At 43.7% G+C, this 21,180-nt stretch overlaps 4 protein-coding genes across 6 annotated transcripts; 1 reads left to right on the plus strand and 3 right to left on the minus strand.

Annotated features, from left to right (window-relative positions):
- Positions 1-1,665: 1,665 nt before the first annotated feature.
- Positions 1,666-7,605, minus strand: LOC134075711 (germ cell-specific gene 1-like protein). 2 transcript variants are annotated; one of them, XM_062530872.1, is made up of 5 exons: positions 7,181-7,605; positions 4,232-4,282; positions 2,950-3,102; positions 2,417-2,528; positions 1,666-2,004 (listed from the first exon to the last, which is right to left on the minus strand). In XM_062530872.1, the coding sequence occupies exons 1-5, from the start codon at positions 7,524-7,526 to the stop codon at positions 1,692-1,694; spliced, it is 975 nt and encodes a 324-aa protein (XP_062386856.1). In that variant the 5' UTR covers positions 7,527-7,605; the 3' UTR covers positions 1,666-1,691. The 2 variants fall into 2 exon arrangements, with proteins under 2 accessions (XP_062386856.1, XP_062386857.1); XM_062530873.1 differs by lacking the exon at positions 4,232-4,282 and having other exon boundaries at positions 7,181-7,214.
- A 1,751-nt stretch (positions 7,606-9,356) lies between these two features.
- On the plus strand, positions 9,357-12,085 carry wfikkn1 (WAP, follistatin/kazal, immunoglobulin, kunitz and netrin domain containing 1). The gene is made up of 3 exons (XM_062535187.1): positions 9,357-9,362; positions 9,519-9,644; positions 10,550-12,085. Exons 1-3 carry the CDS (start codon positions 9,357-9,359, stop codon positions 12,083-12,085), a joined length of 1,668 nt encoding a protein of 555 aa, XP_062391171.1.
- An 892-nt stretch (positions 12,086-12,977) lies between these two features.
- On the minus strand, positions 12,978-16,332 carry mettl26 (methyltransferase like 26). Of its 2 annotated transcripts, none has more exons than XM_062544261.1 (6): positions 15,983-16,332; positions 15,110-15,272; positions 14,705-14,764; positions 14,285-14,352; positions 13,473-13,551; positions 12,978-13,116 (listed from the first exon to the last, which is right to left on the minus strand). In XM_062544261.1, the coding sequence occupies exons 1-6, from the start codon at positions 16,243-16,245 to the stop codon at positions 13,060-13,062; spliced, it is 690 nt and encodes a 229-aa protein (XP_062400245.1). In that variant the 5' UTR covers positions 16,246-16,332; the 3' UTR covers positions 12,978-13,059. The 2 variants fall into 2 exon arrangements, with proteins under 2 accessions (XP_062400245.1, XP_062400246.1); XM_062544262.1 differs by lacking the exon at positions 15,983-16,332 and adding an exon at positions 15,585-15,841.
- Positions 16,333-17,170: 838 nt separating this feature from the next.
- LOC134090551 (group XIIB secretory phospholipase A2-like protein) lies at positions 17,171-20,824 on the minus strand. Its single transcript, XM_062544263.1, has 4 exons — positions 20,416-20,824; positions 19,027-19,115; positions 18,440-18,605; positions 17,171-17,650 (listed from the first exon to the last, which is right to left on the minus strand). Exons 1-4 carry the CDS (start codon positions 20,681-20,683, stop codon positions 17,532-17,534), a joined length of 642 nt encoding a protein of 213 aa, XP_062400247.1. The 5' UTR covers positions 20,684-20,824; the 3' UTR covers positions 17,171-17,531.
- Between the last annotated feature and the right edge of the window lie 356 nt (positions 20,825-21,180).

Consider the following 21,180-nt stretch of genomic DNA (forward strand, 5'->3'; position numbering starts at 1 on the left):
ATGCCACTTCCTCTTGCAAATAGAGCCAGTTTTGTTTATGGGGCTACTGAAAATGATGCTGAAGGGGATGCAGATTGGGAGCCCACTGGGTTGCATTGCATCTGCCACCAAGTGGCGTGCTTCCGACGCTCCACTGAAAGTTATTTGCTGGTCAAATAGCTTACTTTGATTTATGTTGTACACAGGACAAACAGCTGATTATTAATAAAGTATAAATTAGTATTTATTTTGTATCTAGGGCCCCTAGTGTGTTTCGTTGTACATGTTTATGGGACTCTTCTTTCAGAGCTTGTGGCCCAACCCTGCGGCTCCATGAGATCATTACTGGACTCCTGCGGAATGAAATCATTAGGCTACTGGGCTGTGAAGAGTCACTGAATAAAAAAGGCTAAAAGGCTAATCTCATGCCTTGTGCGTGCTGTAAACACCATACAGCTTCTCTTTCACATTGAAAAAGATCATCTCTCTATGAGTGAATACAAATGATTCAAACTGCCATATTATGCAAACTTGGTAATGCAGCCATGTTGGGGTAGTTGGGGGAGTGGAACTAATAACATGACACTCCACTGAGAGATCTGGAATAGTAGATCAGTTTGTACGGCATCGGCAAAATAATGTTCACATAATAGTTAGGGATGACTGATTTGGGGAAGTTGATTTTTCTGACAGATATTGCGATTCACAATAAGATGTTTCAGGACAAAGCTCTGCTACAGCCTCAGCATATTCTTTTTTTTAATAGTTTACAAGTATGTTTTACAATTTCTTTACATAATATACACTGTAATAAAATTGTTATAAAAACACCCAAGTGCATTTTTCATTAGAAGTACAGAAGAACTGTACTTGGACGGTTTCACTTATTTGTGTTCGTTCGACACAGAGACAATTTAGTTTCTAATCATAGATCTGTTAAGCTATGCTATAATCTGAATTCAATTGCCATCCATATCCACAATGGTATATGAAGAACTCCACAATCTAGCATTACATAACAGAGTGTTTCAACACTACTACACAGAATCTGCAAAATAATCTGAACTATATCCAGGAAAATGACATCGCAGAGTGCGATGAACTGTTGAACGGTGGGATTGAAAAGCAGTAAAGAATTACAGTAGGCCTACATACAGTATATTCAATATACAATACTATGACATTAAATTATAATCCGACAAATTTCACCATATGCCATTTGTAGATATCTGGTCCCAACACAGCATTCACAGTAACTGAGAATAACACGTGGCAAGAGTCTCAAAGGCTACAACACTGTGAATAAAATGTTTGTTTCCTCTGCCATGGCAGTTCTAGTGCTGTCCTTTTAGCCCGAGAGCACCCTTTGCCTCTTGTTTAGAACTCCTCAAAAAGAAAATAAATCATGAAGTTAACTGCCCTGTGTCTTGCAGAACATTTTTTTTCATGAGACAATAACCATGGTAACAACACTCTCCTGGTTCAGAAGTGCTTCTTTCTCTTTTTAAGCACATCATCCAGAATGTTCTCTCTCTCTCTCTCTCACTGTCTCTCTCTCACTGTCTCTCTCTCTCTCTCTCTCTCTCACTGTCTCTCTCTCTCTCTCTCTCTCACTGTCTCTCTCTCTCTCTCTCCCTCCCTCTCTCTCCAGGTCTATTAATCCATTCCTCTTTAACCCTCCCTTTCTCTAAGCCCCCTGTAATCAGCACCACTCAGCACTGGTCGTCGTCCTCCGTCTGGGTCTGACTGTCTGATTTGTGGCTGGGCTGAGGGGAGGGCTGAGGTGGGCAAGTCTCCACGCCGTTGCACTCTTTCTCCGCCTTCACGTCCACGGACTCGGACACCGAAGGCAGAGGCCGGTTGCGGAGGTCGCTGATGCCCTGGTCGTCGAGGAAAGCCTGCTTCTTGCGGTGGTTCTGCCCAAATGTCTTGCGCCGGTTGCGGAATTCGATGACGGTCTTTGTGTAAGAGTTGAGGGTGGTCACTGAAGCACCCATGCAGCAAGTGAATGAACCCCAGGCCATTCTGAAACCACATCAACAAAAATGTGCTGACTATATTATGTTATATTATATTAAATGAATGATGTGAGAGTGATTTCTCTTTTTAGAAATTGTCATTCGGGTATGGTCTAATTCCCAAAGGCCTTTACAGGATACAAATTAATAACAGTTAACAGTTTGGAAAAGTGTACCTGGGTACATTTGTCAGCAAGATACAACATATATTTCAGCTTTGATTAAACTTTCCAAATGTATTTAATTTCCAGTTTTTCTGAAAGAAAACATATGACTGGCAGTTCTCCAATGAAGCCCTTCTCCTCCATACTGACTCTATAAGGGAGCCCCCCTGTTGGTGTAAAGTGGTACTTTATGTGAGCTACGTTTTTTGGCGGTGTGAGTAGCCTAGGTGGTGGGGTGAAGTTATTGATGCTTACCCAAAGGACCAGCCGTAGTCCCAGGTGTACGGTCTCCACTCTCGAGGTCCATGGTTGGCAGTCACCTGAAAGACTTGGGTGTACATCATGTGCGCCACCATGCCCAGGAGTCCTGCCACACAGCATGATGGGATATTTCAGAATGTGCCACTTCATTTATTTTGCATGAGTCATTTTTTAGTCTAGAATACTGTCTGTCCGAAGTCATGAAGTCTTCATGTCACCCTAAAGTGACTGCGAGTCTCTTTTATGGTGAGATTTAGATTTATTTAGTCAACAAACGAATGTGTCAGAATACAATTCAGAGAGAGAGAGAGAGAGAGAGAGAGAGAGAGAGAGAAAAAGACATGTGTACAGGGCTCACTGCAGTCGCTGGCCTGACCCAACCCTTTTATTTGTCTTTTGTTTCGGACACTGCGACTGCCCTAGAGGTTTCTGTTTTCCACACCACTCTATTCCACACAGGACCAGTGAATGAATGAGTGCCCCCCCCCCACCCCATCCCATCCACTGATGGTGCATGGCTGGATTACCTGAGAGGACGGTGAACACAGCAGCAAAGGCGTTCAGCTTGAGCCCGTCGATCACGTCGCTGGAGTGGAAGAGCTCGGCGCACATGAGGCCAAAGCCCACCATGAGGAAGGTGATGTACAGCAGCTCCGAGATCACAGACAGCCACAGCACATCTGCAGGGGGAGAGAGAGGGAGCGGTCGGCGCTCAGAGACAAGAACAGATCCATCTCATGGAGAACACACAGATGACTGTAGCATAATTACGGTCACTCTGTAAAAAATAGTAGTAAGGGATCCATGCTGGGTGCTCATAGCTCAAGCGATGGCCATTTTTTTGTCCCAAAGCTACTTTGCTAAACGCCAGCTCACACATTTCAGTGCCAGATCAAGAGAGACTGGTCAGCAGTGAAAAGCACTGTGGACTGTGGACAAGGAACATCCCAATATAGAAACAACCAAAGCAAACCTTTCTCCAAACAAAAAACAAATAATTAGAGGATAATTGGATCAAACAGGGTGAACAGGGAGTAAATAAAGTTCTGAAAAGATGAACAAAAATCCTTCAGAAATACTTTAAGTCTCATCCCCCGATGGCTGGAAGCTAACACTGAAACATGGGATGAAGCAGATTACTCCCAAGTATTACATAAAGAGCAGATGAGGGCAACGCAATGGTCTTGCTATGATCTTGCTTTCTAAGGGCATCCATGACCAAGAGAAATCACACTCTCAGCAGCATACTACACACAGTAGGATCCTTCACCATCAAGCCAACTAATTATTTCTCGAGACTGATCAATATTTTACATAGATGTATATTCTGTTCTATGTTCTGTGGAGGTTCTAGAGATATTTTTGATTCTATTTAGGGTTGCCTTCAACGTTGTTTCGTAAAAAAAAGATCATGGAGCCAGGTCCTTAAAGGCTGTGCAGACTGCTATAAGGATCACTTCTCTGGGGTCATGGTCTGGGACTTCATATTAAGCTGCTTAGAGGCTGCTTATGGCTCCCAAGAGGTCGCAAGGGGTCTGCATAGCATTAAAATGCCGTCCAACGCAATGAGATTCATCGTTTCAGAGACCGATGGCAGATCTAAGCAGCACACACTTGAGTCGCCGCAATGAGATTTCCAGTTGAGCCATGCAGGCTAATGCCAGATGCCCCGATTCGAACGCTCTCTATTTGCTGCATATTAATCGGAGATATCGATCGTTGCGCTAACAGTCCGCCTGTGCCCTTATGTGGGCTCAGTGGGCTGGCTCGCCAAATTTGCTGCTCCTTCCTCCCGGTGGGATGACTCACCTCTCGATGATGCTGGGGCCAGATCTATGAAGCTCCGGCACATCTCTTCCCCTGCAAAAAGCCAGACAAAGCCAGTTTGTCAGAGCTAAACCACTCAGTAGGCGTGGAACTACGTACAAATCATGCCAAGAGAGCGTTGTGTGGGCACCATGCTGGTATCATGGTCCTTATACACAGGCAAAGCCCCGCTCAAAAAAGCACACAGTAATGCCTGTACATGAAGCGCAATTACGAGTGCTGTAGTGAGGAAGTGTAGTGAACATATTTTTTGTTGCTGGGAAAAGCTTGATTTGTCTTGATGTAGAATATCACTGATTTCCTTCAACTGTCAACATTATTGTCCCTGTGTTTACTGAGCACTTTTCATCCATTCAGAAGGCTCTGAAATAAATACAAAAACAGGCACTAATAGGGAAACAGAGAGTGTGAAATTAATTATGGTAATATCTGGAAAAAGATTTATTTTCTTAATGCCTCTGCAGTTACATAATTTCATCCAGCCAGAAGCATTTATGTTTTTCAAACCACATACAAATACTTACTATTCCTTTCATCTAATGTGATTACTTGAAGAGATTGCAGAATTTTTGACCCTGCAGAATTTTGATGGACGGCAAATTACAAATGATAAGAACAATAACAACAATGGCAAAGTGACAACAAAGCCTCTCCGTGTAATTATGTTTTGTCCCCTAAGACAACAGATTAATTTAACACATTTATTTAGATGCCTGCGGTGCTCATGATAAATATAGAGGCCTCCAGTAACATTACCAAAAGTGATGCAGCATTACTCTCCTTTTCCATTAAACAAAGACAATAGTGCAAAAAAAGGCTGGTGTGTATATGGCTAACTGTTGACTGATCTATACGAACATGTGACTTGTCTGAGTGAGCCATCGAGTACCAGTAATGGCAGTCTACTCCAAATTGTCATGGAAACGATCACACAAAAATGACCTCAAATGCTTTCTCTGTGCTTCAAAAAAAAAAAACTAAAAAAAAAACAAGACAGAGAGCTTCCCATCTCTGCCAGGCAGGCTGTCTTTCACCTATTAGACCTCTCATTTTCGGAACAGTGCCTAACAACTTGCAGACACGCACGATTTTCCAGACAACACTTAATAATTAATTCCGAGATTCAGAAAACTGATGACATCTGCTCAGCTCGGAGGAGAAACTCATCAGCTCCTGTTGCCTAATCCTCATTAAAGCGCTCAGGCTGAGGCTCCTCCTAGCGTGTGAATACGTGGATTATGGGAGACATCGGACCACATAGTCGGAGAGGCTTTCTTGCGGAGAGGCGACAGCCCGCCAATGAGTAGTTCAAAAGTTCACAGTAAACACAACGTCCACCATGCTCCAACAGACCATCAACACATTTGTGTGCATAGTCCTTATACTAGTCTTTCACGTAAATATCCTGTCCTTCAACTAACAGGAAATGTAGACAATGTCTTTGTTTCAAACATCTTCTGAAGTGTGATGGATGTCCCATGTCATGTCAAGGGTCTTAGATAATCAAGAATATGAAATGTCATAGATGACTGTAACACACTTAGATTTACCTACTCTATGTCTCTCATTACACACACACACACACACACACACACACACACACACACACACACACACACACACACACACACACACACACACACACACACACACACACACACACACACACACACACACACACACACACACACACACACACACACACACACACACACAGAGAGAGATCAGAGTCTGTGATAGTTTGCCTGCAAATATTCTCCCATCTTTGATCCAAATGATGTTGGTGTTTGTGTATGTGAATGAGCAAGACACCGAGAGACACACAGAGAGGAAAAGGCGATTGATGTCACACACGACTAGACACTAGGCTTCAGCATGGTTTGCTTGCAAATATTCTGCTGTCTTTGACCCAAGTGATGGGTATAGGCTCTGTGTGTAGATCTGTATGTGAATGAGAGAAAGAGAGCGAGATAGGAAAACATACAAAAAAATCCAATGATGTCACACTCGACTAAGCACACTTGGAAGGCATCAAACAGCTGTTGTCGCTGAGCTTTTTTTTTTCTCTCTCTCTCTTATGACATTGAGTTGGGCGGCTCTCCTGATGAATTGACTCGTGCATTAGAGACTGGGAGGCGAGGGGAGGCGAGGCGAGGGTGACTTTGCAGGCTTAGGCTTGCTGTGTTACAACTTGATACGGCGCACAAGCATTTCATTTCCTCCCGAAGTGTGGAGATTAAGCACTCGCCAGTCTGGGAGCCCGGGACAACAGAGATCACATGTGGTTATCACATGGGGGCGGGCCAGGAGCATCCTCGGCACACCCCCCTCTCTCCCTCTCGTCCCGTTAAAGGTGAGATACCCAACTCTCATCCAATATAACTCAACAAGCTACTCTACCTGTGCAAAACAAGGTGTTGTTGCTGGGTTTTTTTGTTTATCATTTATCATTAAAAGAAGGACAAACAATCAAATGTTTAAAGACTCATAATGACACAATTCCAAATGAGTCATGACAATTTAACATTCTGTTGTTTCTCTACTTCTAGCTTTTGTTTGTATTTTATGACAGACTGAGATGAAAGCAAATTCATAAAAAAAAAAGACCTGAAACAAAGTGGCAAGATGCTTCAGAATGATGTAAATAAAAAAAACAATCCTCGATTTACGAATCCTCAGGTGTTACTTGTCGTTTTTCCTCAACAATCAATAATAGGCTATATTGTTTTCTATCATAATAAGAGACAACATATAAGAAACACTCACAGATTCACTCACAGATTTCATTTTGTGATTTTGGTAGGTTCTTTGAAGGGTACTGAATACAATCTGATTACACTGCCTTCGCGTTTCAGCACAACAAACTAAACGCATAAAAACTTTAAGAGTTCCCTCTTCTCGTCTAACCGCATCTGGTGGTCAGAAGCTTACCTTCCACGTGTATGTCCTCCTCACAGGAGTACCATATCCCTGTGTGGAAATATCTGAACAGGAACCTGTCATCTCCGGTCTCCCAGCTGTAAACAACTTTATTGGTGTCGGTCTCGTTCACGCCGTGGTCAATGCAGTTGTGTAGGCGCTGCTTTGAGCAACTCGGTTTCGGCACCCTCTGTGTACCTTTACACCAGTGCGAGGTCAGTAACGCAGTAACCGACAAGAGGATTGCACTTATGCAGAGAAAGACAGACGCGAGTGCCCTGACGCGACGGGTGGTCTTTTTCGACAGCATCTTTCCACCGAAGAGACGTGTGGCATCAATCAACTCACATCCATCCATTGTTTGGGGGGGAAACAACAAAAAGAAATCCACAAACTAGACGATGACAAGTAAAGCCATTAGTTCACTGGGCTATATCGATATTAACAACAGAAGCTCTACACCAAAGCTATCTACGCCCAAGCATCTTCTTTACCCAGGTCCATGTCCACTCTACATCTCAACCGCGTCAAACTGCAAGTTGTGTCCTTCTGACGTTTCCAAATATTGAATGCTTGCGCAGGCGCGCTTTCAGATAAACAATGTCACGAAGTTCGCGCTCTTGATGACAGCTGTCAATAGACGAAGCGAATGTCAAGGGGATTTCAATATCACAGGGGATTCATTCTGTTTATTTACTTTACAGCATGTTTAACTTTGGTCTGGAGGAGGTAGCCTACGTAGTTTGAGAAAAAGTGAGATTTAGGATCGTTCTTTAAAATGCATTGAGATATTGAGTTAATTTGATCAACAACATGATTTCACAGATTGACAAGAATAAGTTAGTGAGAAAAGTGAAAAGGCTTATAGCAGTTCGATTGTAAGGTTTTTGTTCAACCAATGAAACCGTAAGTTAACCATCTGAATAGGAGAGCCTATTTTTCCTCCTCCTCCTCCTTTTCTATAAAATATAAAATGCTGTAGGCTATGTTTGCATCAAAAAGCTTTGCATCAAAACTACAAGGCAATCTAAATTTTTTCAACCTAGTTGAGAACTCCTCTTTGAGTAATGGGCTTGCTTGGACCGGGGGCTGAGCATTGTGCGGTTGAGTAAATTCAACAAAGATGCCTGTGGGAATTTTTGTTCGCTATTGTCCAGCTCGGAGGTCCCGGCCTTTAAACCATGGTAAGTCTAAGGACACCATGCTCGTACGCAGTAAAAACCCACAGGGGGTGTTGAATTGATTAGTCTCCCTGGCTTGTTGGACATTCCATACACCCCCATAAGCTGAACATGGATGTCTACTCGGTTCTTACAACCAACGGTCAGGAGTCACTTCAAGGTTGAAGGGTCACGGCGAATGAATAGAGGGGGCTTGGCTTCTCATGGGGTCTGTGGACTGGTGGGACAAAGATTGGTCGCAGAGTTTTGAAAATTATTTGCTCGACGTGTTGCCCGACTGGGCCTCATAAAGTTTTGCGTCAGCGAGTGATGTTATGTGTAGATTGCGCACGATCACCTATGAACATCTTGGATACAATACGGTTAAAATCAATATATTTCACAAATCATATGCATAATTATTGGCACTTAATTGTTAGGCGTTATGAAACAGAACAATTTTGGATTATGAAAAAATAATCCCTGGACCCTCCCCCCTTAATTTCAAACCAGGTCCTAGAAGATTGACATTTCATTATAACTATTCAGTAGTCAAGGAGATAAACTGGGGACTCACGGTACAGAAATCCCAGGGTTTTAAAATTAGAGAGGAGACAAGTTGATACATGGCATTTCTCACCGGAGTGTTGAGGTGTGCAATACGGTTGTTAGGACAGCTCGTCTGTAGGGTACTGCTCCTTTTGATGTCTTTACAATGTTTGTCCAGTTGCTTGGCGCATGGTGCCCCATCATAATAGCTTTCAGTCTCTCTCCACACACACAGAGGGGGTGGTGGTCAAGGGGTTTGTCTTTTCACTAGACACTTGGACTTTGTCTCTGTTGTTTCACAGGGGCATTTTCGTCATCAATTCATTTTTGACTGATTGTCTTGACGCGTCAACTGAAATTGGAGGCATTCTGCTGGAGCAACATTCTTCTATATGATTGTGTTAACAGTAATACTGCTGATATTTTTATGCCTAACAGCATGCACAGTGGATTCTCACTGGGGAGCGACATTTGGAGTTATGGAAGTAACTGGTGACTGGTCTCAGAAACTTTTCAAACATATTGCGTCCGTTTTTGTTCATTCAAACAGTTACGCGCGTTGCGCAAATCGGAGAGGTAGAGGACCGCGTCTTTTCACACTTTCTCTTTGTCTCCTTTTCCTCCTCGACACATTTCCTCAGAATTCATTGTGTGCACGATTGCCTGCACCCAACTCTGAACATCCAGGTGTTTGTCCAAACAAGTTGAATGCCAACTTGTGGGTTGATGCACAAAGCACCTGCGAACGCGAATGTGAAGTCGACCAGGTAGGCTATTGTTGTGACTTTATACATTAGATCGAAGTTGCGACGAATACAACGTTTGTCATTGTTCAGAGTAGGCTACATTTCCATAAAATGTATGAATGAAAAGTTACATAATTTCTAGAATACTTTTTAATTGTAAATCATTTGTTTAGATAGTTATCGATATATCACTGTTATCGTGAACTCACAGAATATGCACATGCCTTTGGTTAGCGGTTTCCAGTGGTACAGACGATACAATTATGAACAATTATTATCACTGAACAACATCATTTATTCCATTTGATATGGAGAGGTATTATGCATAATTGTGTGGACTTCAAATATCATGTACAGTTCATAACCAAGATTTTAAAACAAATCTTCCTCAAGAGTCTGAGAAGTATTCAGCAACATTTATTATTCTTCATTAAAAGGAATGCTATAAAATTATGTCAAAGTAAATAATTGAATATGTGCAAGTGGAACATCGAATGAACTCTACAGTTACCAGAGGTTATCATTCCTGTTTTATATTGTGTATTTTAATGCAAAGGGCATACGCACAGTGCATTTATGATCACCAGATACTATCGGGGCATCTGTCTGCATTAGTGTAATCTGTACTATAGTATTCTAAAGAAACTCAAAAGCTTTTGACAGAAAACTGGATTATTGATTAGACTCTAAATAAAATGACAGTATCCCTGGATGTTCCAGTGAAGGCCTGCAGAAGCATGAGACACAAATCTGAAAATGCTATACTGATTGAGTGAAAGTCGATTTCTAGAAATGGTTCAATAATTCCTACTTTCAAATGTCCAGCGGGGATTTGCGGTCCTACACCAGCAAAGAGCCTCTCCGACGCGGTCTCCAACCCTTTTCTCATGCCTCACTCGTAAACCTCTCCCTGGCCCTTCCCACAGGACTGTGCCGACTTTGAGAAGTGCTGCACGAACGTGTGCGGCCTGTACAGCTGCGTCGCTGCCCGCTTCGCCGACGGCTCCCCCGCCACGCCCGATGGCGCGCCTGGCGAGGCCTCCAAGAGCGGGCAGAGCCCCGAGGCCACGTGCCAAGGCTTCATCTGCAGCCAGCAGGGCTCCACCTGCGACATCTGGGAGGGCCAGCCCATCTGCAAGTGCCAGGACCGCTGCGAGAAGGAGCCCAGCTTCACGTGCGCGTCCGACGGACTCACCTACTTCAACCGCTGCTACATGGACGCCGAGGCCTGCGTCCGCGGCGTCACGCTGACCGTGGTCACCTGCCGGTACCACCTGGCGGGGCCGCAGACCAGCCCGCTGCCGCAGGACACCACGGCGTTCCCGACCCCGACGGCGCACCTGGAGGACCAGCTGCCGCCGACGCTCTACAGCAACCCGAGCCACCAGTCGGTGTACGTGGGGGGGACGGTCAGCTTCCACTGCGACGTGATCGGCATGCCCCGGCCGGACGTCACCTGGGAGAAGCAGTCGGAGCGCCGCGAGCGGATCGTCATGAGGCCCGACCAGATGTACGGCAACGTGGTCATCACCAACATCGGCCAGCTGGTGGTCTACAACGCCCAGGTGTGGGACACGGGCATCTACACCTGCATCGCCCGCAACGCCGTGGGCGTCCTGCGCGCCGACTACCCGCTGTCCGTCATCCGGCGCTCCGAGGACGACTTCCTGGACGACCCGGAGCTCAACATGCCCATGGGCGACCCGTTCTCGCCCGCCGACTGCCTGGCCGAGCTGGACCGCCGGGAGTGCGGCGAGCGCAACGTGGAGTGGTACTACGACGCCAAGCAGGCCGCGTGCCTGACCTTCGCCCACGGCGGCTGCGAGGGCGCCCGCAACCGCTTCGAGACCTACGAGGAGTGCCGCGCCTCGTGCCAGCGCGAGGGCACGGGCGTCTGCCTGCTGCCCGCCGTCCAGGGCCCCTGCAAGTCCTGGGAGGCGCGTTGGGCGTACAACGCCGTGACGAAGCAGTGCCAGGCGTTCGCGTACGGGGGTTGCCACGGCAACGCCAACAGCTTCCGCACCAAGGCCGAGTGCGACGCCAACTGCCCGCGGACCAAGAGCCGGCCGTGCAAGACGTGCCGCGTCAAGAGCAAGATGGTGCCCAGCCTGTGCCGCAGCGACTTCGCCATCGTGGGCAAGCTGACCGAGCTGATCGAGGACCTGGACACGGGCATCGCCCGCTTCAGCCTGGAGAAGGTGCTCCGGGACGAGAAGATGGGCCTGGCGTTCTTCAACACCCGGCACCTGGAGGTGACGCTGGCCAAGATGGACTGGTCGTGCCCCTGTCCGAACATCACCGCGGACGACGGCGCCCTGCTGGTCATGGGGGAGGTCCAGGACGGCATGGCCATGATCCAGCCGGACAGCTACATCCGCCCCATCTCCGAGAGGCGGCTGAAGAAGATCCACGAGGTCCTCGAGAAGAAGACTTGTGAGATGCTCAGGAGATTCCAGGATTAGGACTTAGGACTCTGAATATCGATGTTAATTTAGCAGACATTTAACGAAGATACAGACGTTGGCTTCTTCCAATGTCGGGAAAGCCCTCACTGTGATGATCATTTCTCATATGCACAATATTATGTAATAGTGCATTATTTCACTTGTATCCAGGGAACAAAACATGTAGGCATTTGCAAGACCCAATAACACAAATGAATGCACTCTGAAAACAAAACTGAGAGACTAAAATCAATAGACCTTCAATATACACAGTTGGACATACTTAACTTGATTTACTTGACTCTTGATTTAATCTTTACAGGCAATCCCAGCTAGAGTACTCAAGGCAGATGGACTGTGTCCATTTTTCATTGACAGAGAGTCAGGGAGGCTCACAGAGCAAGGACTTCTATATAACAACATGCAAAATGCCTGACATCCAAATAGTGACAAATCACAAAGTGAAAAATCCAAAGTGAGAATATCATGAATTTGTAGTAAACTAGGCAACTGAAATGAGTATACAATAGATATATCCATGCTAGTTAAGTGGTAGTAATAAGTACACGCATATCAACCTTGGAAACTCCTTAACTATGTAATAAGCCTCACAATATTTACCAGAAGTCTCATGGAGTCAAACTGTTTTGCACTTAGCTTATTTGATTTCTATTTCAAGACACAACTGTCCTGAGTGTATGTCAAACTAGAGGTAAACAACAACCAAGTGATTAAAAGTGAATTCCCCATTTCTAGTAGTTTTCATAATGATTATTAGTAAAATATTACACAACGTATGCATCTTAATAAAATATTATACAAAAGACGTGTTTTAGACAAAACTCATACATAATAGCAAGTTTGTTGTGTTGTTCAAGAGTGAAAAGAATGAGTGAGTGAATGAATAAAATATTGAGAGGAATTTTATTCAGTTTGGCAGACTTATTTACAAAGTGTCTTGTGAATTTAAAACTGTTGTCAAAAATACTGAACTATACTCGGCTTTCCTTGCGAAACAGGAGGCACTTGTTATTTGCTGGCATATCCACCTAAAGAGAACAACAGAAACAAGTCATGTCATACAAGTTGATACCATTTAGATCATATCATACTGTAATTATCATTTAAAACAACAAAAGCCGACAGTCAACTCAATCTATTGATTGCATACGATGATGATAGTAATCTACAGTATAATTTACAGGCAGTCCATTACCTGTTAAAGCAACACTATGCCATTTTTTGTTTTTGTTTTTGTCACATGCAGCAAACATCACCTGACCTCACCATCCACTAGCTGCCTGTGCCCTGAATACTCTGTAAAAAATCACAGCCCCTGGGCAGCCCAGGCTCCAAAAACAAGGGGCAAATACCAGGTCTTATTTTGTCACACTTTTTAACTTACCATCTTCTGAAGAAACAGCCCGTTTTCTTCTGCCAAGGCGTTGAGAAAAGACACGTCTCTCAGACCCCACTCCGGATTCCTGTAAAACCAATAGCAGTATCTCAGTTCAGTCGAGAATTAAAGTCAGCCCTGATTCCTGTGGCTATCCCTGTACTGCACACGCTTTCCCAGTTCCCCTGCTTGGCACACCTCACTGATGTTGGCAGTCGAACTCCAGATGAACTGCACACACCTCATTAAGCTGGCAAAGAGGGAATTGAAATTACACCAAGCACACATGAGTAGAGAGAAGATGCAGGGGGCGGGAGGACAGGACTGCCTTAAAGGCCAGTGTCTTGTTATTAACGTAAATTAAAGGAACCGTACGTAAGAAATGTATGTCAATTAATTGTAAAATGGCCCTGATATGTCACTAGACATTAAGAAATCATGCTCATTTCAAATACTTATATAATTGACAACAGTAATCCGGCCAGGATATTGTCATTTAAAAAGTGAAGTTGTAGCCCTCAACTGATGTTGATGTTTACATGTTGTGTTTTGGCCTGATGTGCCACCCTCCACCTATCTACTAATCACAAAGCCAGTAATGTTTTGGCATCTGGGTTTCCAGCTCTGATCTAGTTACCATACAGTAGCTGAGGTATGCACCGCTCTACAGTATTGCATACCAGTTTTCGCTACAGTACATACGGTTCCTTTAAACCTTTATTTGTGGCATATCATCAGTTAGCTTGTGTTATCCCAAATGACATAAACTGTTGCATATATACAGTATAATGTTTGCCATGTTATGTTTAACTAGATCTTACCTCTGTCTCAAGCTGAAATCAAAGTCAACATTGCTTTGTGGTGTGATGACTCCATTCACCGAGTAGGGCTAAAGGATCAATGGTCACAATGTACAAACATTAACACCTGACCTGACACTGCTTTTAAGGAGTTTACTTATAGAACAAATGAAGAAGCTTCTTTTAAATTAGTGCCTAAAGCATTAAGATTTGCAAAGTCGAACAGTCATACAGAACATTACAGACAGCCATACAGAATGCATGTAACACTGCCTATGTGAAAGTCTAAATGCCATAATATAAATTGTAAATAAATATTATAGATATACAATGTAAAGTAATGCAATATATCAGGTTGGTTATGACTAGCAAAATACATTTTTACGGTACCCTGCTATGGCTGGAATGGCAAAATGATTTTTTATCAAAATAATTTCATACCCCATACGTGAACAGCAGTCCTTGAGGTTTCAAGATTGTTCCTGCCCCTTTAAACAAGCCCTAGATACACACAAACACAAAGTCATTAGCACCGCTGTTGGGCAGGCAACTCACTGCTCTGGGTTAGTGTGTGCTTCACCTCACTGTGTATTCACGGCGTGCTGTGTGTGTTCACTAATTCACAAATTGGGATAAGATGCAGAGACCGAATTTCCTCTCACAGGATCAAAGAAGTATACTTATTCTTATACATTGCACAGGAAAACATATGTGGTTACCAATAGGGAACAATAAGGAAAATTGATAGTCTGCACATTGGAATTAGCTCCAAAATTCATTAGAAAGATTTAATCACTGCATGTGACATGTTAACATAGGCTATTAACAGTATAAGAAGCGTCTTACTTTTGTGCAGGCAAGAGGCGATATGTGTATCATGTTGATGTTGACCACTACATCCAAGGACTCCGGCTCAAAGCCTCCCCAGTTCTCCCATGACTGAGAAGCATCCAGCTGAATGGGTGGCTTTACATTGTCGAGCTTCATTTGGTTTCTGTAAGCCTGTACACTAAGGCATACAAATTACAGAAAGGAAATGTAATGTTTTGGTCAACGAAAGGTGCATTGAAAGCAGTTGAAATGATTATCTTTGGTTGGATAAGCATGCATATTCCCCTGTTGGACAAAAACACATACACATTTCCCCTACAATTGTCTTAAAATGTATTTATAACTTGGTCAGGGCTTAAAAATGTCAATTAGGCTACACAGCAACATGGCTTCAAATGGAACAAGTTGCGTAAAATGCACAGGAGAATTGGGAAACCCTCTTTAAATCATGCCAGCAACATTATATAATCCTACATTTCAAAGGATTTACATTTTATCTGCAAACAGGCTGGCTTCTGTGTTGATGGCACACAACCAACGAAACCTTCACTAACACCTGAAAAAACGTTACAGTCTGCGCAAACAATAGCATCTCACATGACCTGCAAAAAGCCGAAGTCCATTCATGCGCAGAAAACCTGACAAACAACGTCAAAATGAACCTAGCGCTAACTCAATTAGGAAACATTTTCAACATATCAAAATTAGGCTACTCTATGAGCAAATGTTTACAGATGCTTTTGTGAGATATTCAGTAGGCCTACTTCAGAGATGATAAATTACTTTAGCATAACATAATGCCTATGAATAAGTGCATGTCAAGGGACTAAGAGACATGTGATCTAGCCGCGGCTCCTATGATGGTGTAGGCCTAAGAGCTTCGCTCACCTGGCAACAGACTGCTCATCAATGTCGGAGGGCTGCCATGTAACATTTCTAAACGCTTGGGCGAAATGCACAACATGTTGACCTGAACCTGACGAGATCTCCAACGCTTTGAGCGGACGACTGGTCTCCACGCACTCCCTGAGGACCGCTAAAATGGGCTCTTTATTTCTGTCTGCTGCTGACGCACAAAGCATTTTGGGGCTACAAACGCGAGCCTCTAACCAAGCTATAAGTCGGGAGAATATCAAGGAACCCAGGACCATATGATGTTGATTTGCCCCGCAGCATGTGTAGGCTACACAACAACAGGAACACCGCTTCTGTGAGAATCACTCGAGCTTCCGCATCTGGCTGCGTAACACCGAAGCGGACCAATCAGATGACGATGACGAAACGGCTGTAGTCAAACAGACAGAGCCAAATGACTTACCAGACAGAATAGACTGGGGTAAAATAAAGCCACTCTGATGTTCTAGAAACCCAGGCAAATAAAAAGACGCAAAAGTAAAGAACCTCATGGAACCTCACTCAGTGACAGGACAGCACATCACTACATTTTGAATTCCCTTTTTTTTCCTACAAAAAAAGAACAATGGGTAGGCCAAATTGTGAGCTATTACAATACTTATCCAGTAAATTATTAAATCTAGAATTGTTGAAATTTCAACTTAAATACAGTTTGCGTATTTGCTAGGCTTTACACTTTATTTGCAATTACTGCAGCCTAGTTCTAACCTTTGACCTATACTTGACTTTTTGGGATTCAGTCTTCTGAATTGCCTACTCTGGAAGCCTATGAGGTTCTTCACTCCACAAACACCATATTCAGATCTGGAATTGCGTTAGGACTATACAAAAGGGACATTTCGTCTGTGTCTCTAACGTTCGCCTTGAACGAATGAATTCAAACAGTGATAGGCCTACATTTCCCAAATGTCACCATATATATGCCATTAGGATGCAATGAGCCCATGCAACAAGGCTAGTGATAATCAACCACCAAGTACTGAAGACATATCCTAATAGAGGCCTGTAGTCTTACGATTCAGAGACATTTTGGTAACTGGATATATGTGCTCTCCATACAGAGGTTAAAATGCTCTTTTGGAAACCATGTCAAGTCTCTTGACTGTCTACGATTATACTTTTTAATTTATTTCAGACAAGAATGAAACCATAGATAACAACTATACAAATTTCACATTTATGAGATGTTCCAAGAATAATACATAATATCAATATGAGTGTAGTGCAATTCAACATATTTTTCATCCAGATGTTGTTCAGATGATGTATCTTCTTCAACCGATTCAAAATAAATCTTTGAAAGAAAGTTGTTCAGATAGCAGAAGACACTCTTGAAGACACCATTGTATAACAACATTGTTAATATTAACTATTGGGAATTGTAATCAAGTCACTTAAAAAGTCACTTTAACGTGTTGGCCAAATTTAAAAAAAAAAAACATGGACACAGAAGAGACAGGGTGGAACGGAGCGTCATGTCTGTCCTTGTCGTGTGTTGGAGCTGACGGTGAGCTGCATGGGCTCAGAGCTCGTCCCTCTCCTCTCCCTCACACAGACACGCCTCGCGCTGGCCGTTCATGTAGGGCCTGCAGCCCAACGTCCACACCGTGTTGAACAGCGTGTCTGCTACCGTCTCACAGGCTGGGGAGAGAGAGAGGGAGAGAGAGAGAGAGAGAGAGAGAGAGAGAGAGAGAAGGGGAAAGAGAAATAGAGAGAGAGAGAGAGAGGGAGAGAGAGAGAGAGAGAGAGAGAGAGAGAGAGGCAGAGTGATGGCGGGGAATTATAAACTTATGAAGTACTTAATGTTACGTGCTGTTTTGATTAACCAAAGTTATGATAAACCACATTATGAAAGTGCTTCTTTTGACCATTTGAATTCAACATTTGTCATTTGAATGTGTGATTTAAAAAAAGTAAGTGTTTGACCTATTCCTAAATTCCTATGTTCAGATACTTAAGTGGGAAGATGCGATGACTCATGGTACAGCTACTGAATGACTGTGATGTGCTCTGACATTTAAAGTAGCTCTGATCAGAAGCTCTGCAACAGAGATGAGTCATCTGACAGGCAGACTCAGGGGGTCACGCTGACCTGGTTACATTCCCAACAAACTCTCTTCCAAAAACTAGTTTGTTCATCGTGCTATGAATCTATTAAAGGTACATAATAATTCATGCATCCAATCCACAGGGAAAATGAGTTTGTTCACTCTGTGGTACTATCAATCTATCAAAAGTAGATAATAACACATGCACCCATGTACGTACAATACATTTTATATGTTTACAATCCACAGGGAAAGTACACAACGTGTGTATTCAGATCAATGTTATATGTCTCTTGCATTCATAACATGCACTTAATAGTCGCCTACATGCGCTTTCAGCTTTGTCACAGTTTTTATTTTTACAAAACAGCGAATTGCTCACCTTCGACCTTTGACATCAGTCCCAGACTCTTCTTGAGGTCGGTGCAGATGCTGTGGAGGCACCAGCGGAACTTGGAGTCGCAGCGGTACTTGTTGGAGCCGCAGGTGGTGTAGCACAGGTCCAGCTGGTTGCAGCACTTGGTGATGGCAGGGATCCCCAGGTCCACCTGCAGGAGCGGACGAGAAAAGGATCTGCGCATGATGTATACTGTATACTGTGCGCTGCTCTCTCAGTTGATAACCTAGTCTCTCTAGTCTCTCTAGTCTAGAACCTTCAGAACATCTTCAGTGAACACGGCCCTCTGAGGATTCTTTGGAAGTTATTTTTTTTTTCAGTGGCAAAGAATCACCAAGTCTGAGGTGACTCAAAGATTTTAGTTTGAAGACACCCCCCAACACCTCCCCATCTCCATAAAATCATGTTAGACCTTGTTCAAAAGACATCACAACCCACTCTCATACAGAGACCTTGTAAACAATGATGACGCAAAGCGATTGACATCTCACTGTACTGTGATTTATACTTCAAGTCACTTTGAATGTAAGCGTATCTATCTGCGTGAGATATGTGTGAATATGAGTACTCACCGCTTCGGGTAGAGGCAGGCCCAGGAAGTAGGCACTGCAGCCGTCTGGTTCTGGGTGTTCGTAGTTGGGACGGGGCACTGGGGCCTTACCTGGGGGTCATCAATCACACAGGCATCACATAAGGGCGTCACACAGGAGGACTACTGTCAATGGTCGGATTATCCAGATTTGTTAAGAATACTTTGTTTAGAAGACTTCTTAGGAGCGCTCTAAGAACGTTCTAAGAACACTCCTAAGAAGTTCTTGGCACTTCTATACAGTCCAAGACATACTACAGTCCAAGATATACAGTTATTTTACAATAAGTCATGCTTTCATTTGTCCCTCGAAGATCTGAGGCACAGTCTATAGAACGACGTGTTTTTACCAACACAGAGATTACAGTGAGGCTGACTAGATTGGATTTAGGTGTTGTTAAAAATTATGTTAGATTGCTGTAGCCTACTGGCGATGTTGGATTTGTGTGAAGAGAGTTTACCATCAAAGGTACTTATCGGGTGAATGAAATAATCCTATCAAGATAACTTTGAAAGGATTTGCACAAGTGGCACTTTTATCAGGGGAGATTCCATATGATCACAGTGACGGGTGTAAATCAAATGTCCTCCACAATAGTGTATCTTCTGTCCATCTCTTTCAACATATTTTCAGTGTAACCTGTGAACCTTTGTCTTTCACTTATGCATGCGAGAATTTCATTCATTTAGTTTAAAAAGTCAACTTTGTTCTTCACTGAAAGAACTGCTGATGAAAGATCACATTCTGTCATTGACAGACTTTGCTTTCAAAGACCTCACATCGCCTATAGTATCTCTTTCAGGTCAAAGTTCAATTCCCCACCCTGACTTAGTCATTGATAATGATAACAGCTATTATCAGTAGTAATACAGTACTTATGGGGTACTTATGGGTTTTTAACAAAAAAAGGCAAATTGTTTGAGTTAAATATATGTGCTGAAGTAGGCCTATAGTTCACAGTGAATGTGTATGGTGGTGATTTGGTCATGGCAAAATGTAACATGGCAATCATCTTCAATCAAATATTGCTCAAATGTCCAAATGTCAATAATGTAACTATCTAAATCTTAATGACACATGACAGTAAAGCACCTGCTGCAGTAAATCACCAATGGCCCCATTACATATTCATTTTCAGTGACATTTGTCAACTACAGTAGTTGTAATTTTGCAAAATGATAGGTCCTGACCATATAGACACCAAACAACATAACTTAAAGATATATCTTATGGAGACATAACCAATAGCATATAACAGGTGATAACTGAAGACCATCCAGAAGTGTGTCTGTGAGTGTGCGTGAGAGAGAGAGACAGAGAGAAAGAGAGAGAGAGAATCTTTTTCTATAGATTTCTTCAGCACTAACTCACCATAGCGACATTTGTGCTGGCATACTCCGTCGCGTCCACCCATAAACTCCAGCACGGAGTCGAAATAGCCGTTGACCGCCTGGAAGCCCCCCCTGAGCGAGTCCAGGCCCCAGTCCTCGTCCCCCTCCTCTCCCCCTTCTGGGGCCACAGCTGCTGGCTGGGCCGGGGCGTCTTCGGCCGCCGGAACCTCCTCCTGAGCCGAGGAGAGCCGCAGCGTCAGGCCCAGCAGGAGCAGCAGGAGCAGGGAGAAGGAGCTCCGACGTACCATGACACAAACTATAGAACAAGAACCGGACAGAAAAGAACCGAGAGGGGAACCTCGACTGACAGACTGACCGGTAAAAGCCGAAGCGGGTGACAAATGGGAGAGAAACACAGACACGTGGAGTTGCTTTCTCTCTCTCTTTCTCTCTCTCTCTCTTTCTCTCTCCCTCTCTCTCTCTTGCCCTCTGTCTCTCTCTCCTTCTGTCAGCAGTGGAGCCTGAACTTTGAAACAGACAGCAGGACAGGCTCCACTCTGTGTGTCCGAAGTTCAGCTCCTATCTTGATTCTTTTTATCAGTCAGTCTCGCTATAGTTTTGATGGAAGCTTTCACATCGTTTTTAAATCCATTGTTTTGTTTGGAGTGGATTATAGGCTCGTTAGTGATAATGCTGTCATCTCCCTTTCAATGGTTTGTTTAGCAATATCTCACTTATGTATGGCTCTTGTTAAAATACCTTTTGATTGGCTGATTTTACTGACTCTCTTACAACAAACAAACAC

This window comes from Sardina pilchardus, chromosome 1, assembly GCF_963854185.1.
Source record: "Sardina pilchardus chromosome 1, fSarPil1.1, whole genome shotgun sequence".
NCBI classification, from domain to species: Eukaryota; Metazoa; Chordata; class Actinopteri; order Clupeiformes; family Clupeidae; genus Sardina; species Sardina pilchardus.

Coding starts and splice junctions, on each gene's coding strand:
- LOC134075711 (XM_062530872.1), bottom strand. CDS start 7,526: ATGGATGGATGTGAGTTGATTGATGCCACACGTCTCTTCGGTGGAAAG. Junction 3,103..4,231: donor GGCCCCAGCATCATCGAGAG/GTGAGTCATCCC, acceptor CTCCCCCTGCAG/ATGTGCTGTGGCTGTCTGTG. Junction 2,529..2,949: donor TGTGTTCACCGTCCTCTCAG/GTAATCCAGCCA, acceptor GCTGTGTGGCAG/GACTCCTGGGCATGGTGGCG.
- wfikkn1 (XM_062535187.1), top strand. Junction 9,645..10,549: donor GCGAATGTGAAGTCGACCAG/GTAGGCTATTGT, acceptor CCCTTCCCACAG/GACTGTGCCGACTTTGAGAA.
- mettl26 (XM_062544261.1), bottom strand. CDS start 16,245: ATGGTCCTGGGTTCCTTGATATTCTCCCGACTTATAGCTTGGTTAGAG. Junction 14,353..14,704: donor GACTGCTGTTCACGTATGGG/GTATGAAATTAT, acceptor TTGATCCTTTAG/CCCTACTCGGTGAATGGAGT. Junction 13,552..14,284: donor GATTTCAGCTTGAGACAGAG/GTAAGATCTAGT, acceptor TTGGTTTTACAG/GAATCCGGAGTGGGGTCTGA.
- LOC134090551 (XM_062544263.1), bottom strand. CDS start 20,683: ATGGTACGTCGGAGCTCCTTCTCCCTGCTCCTGCTGCTCCTGCTGGGC. Junction 18,606..19,026: donor GCCTGCCTCTACCCGAAGCG/GTGAGTACTCAT, acceptor CCGCTCCTGCAG/GTGGACCTGGGGATCCCTGC. Junction 17,651..18,439: donor ACTGATGTCAAAGGTCGAAG/GTGAGCAATTCG, acceptor CTCTCTCCCCAG/CCTGTGAGACGGTAGCAGAC.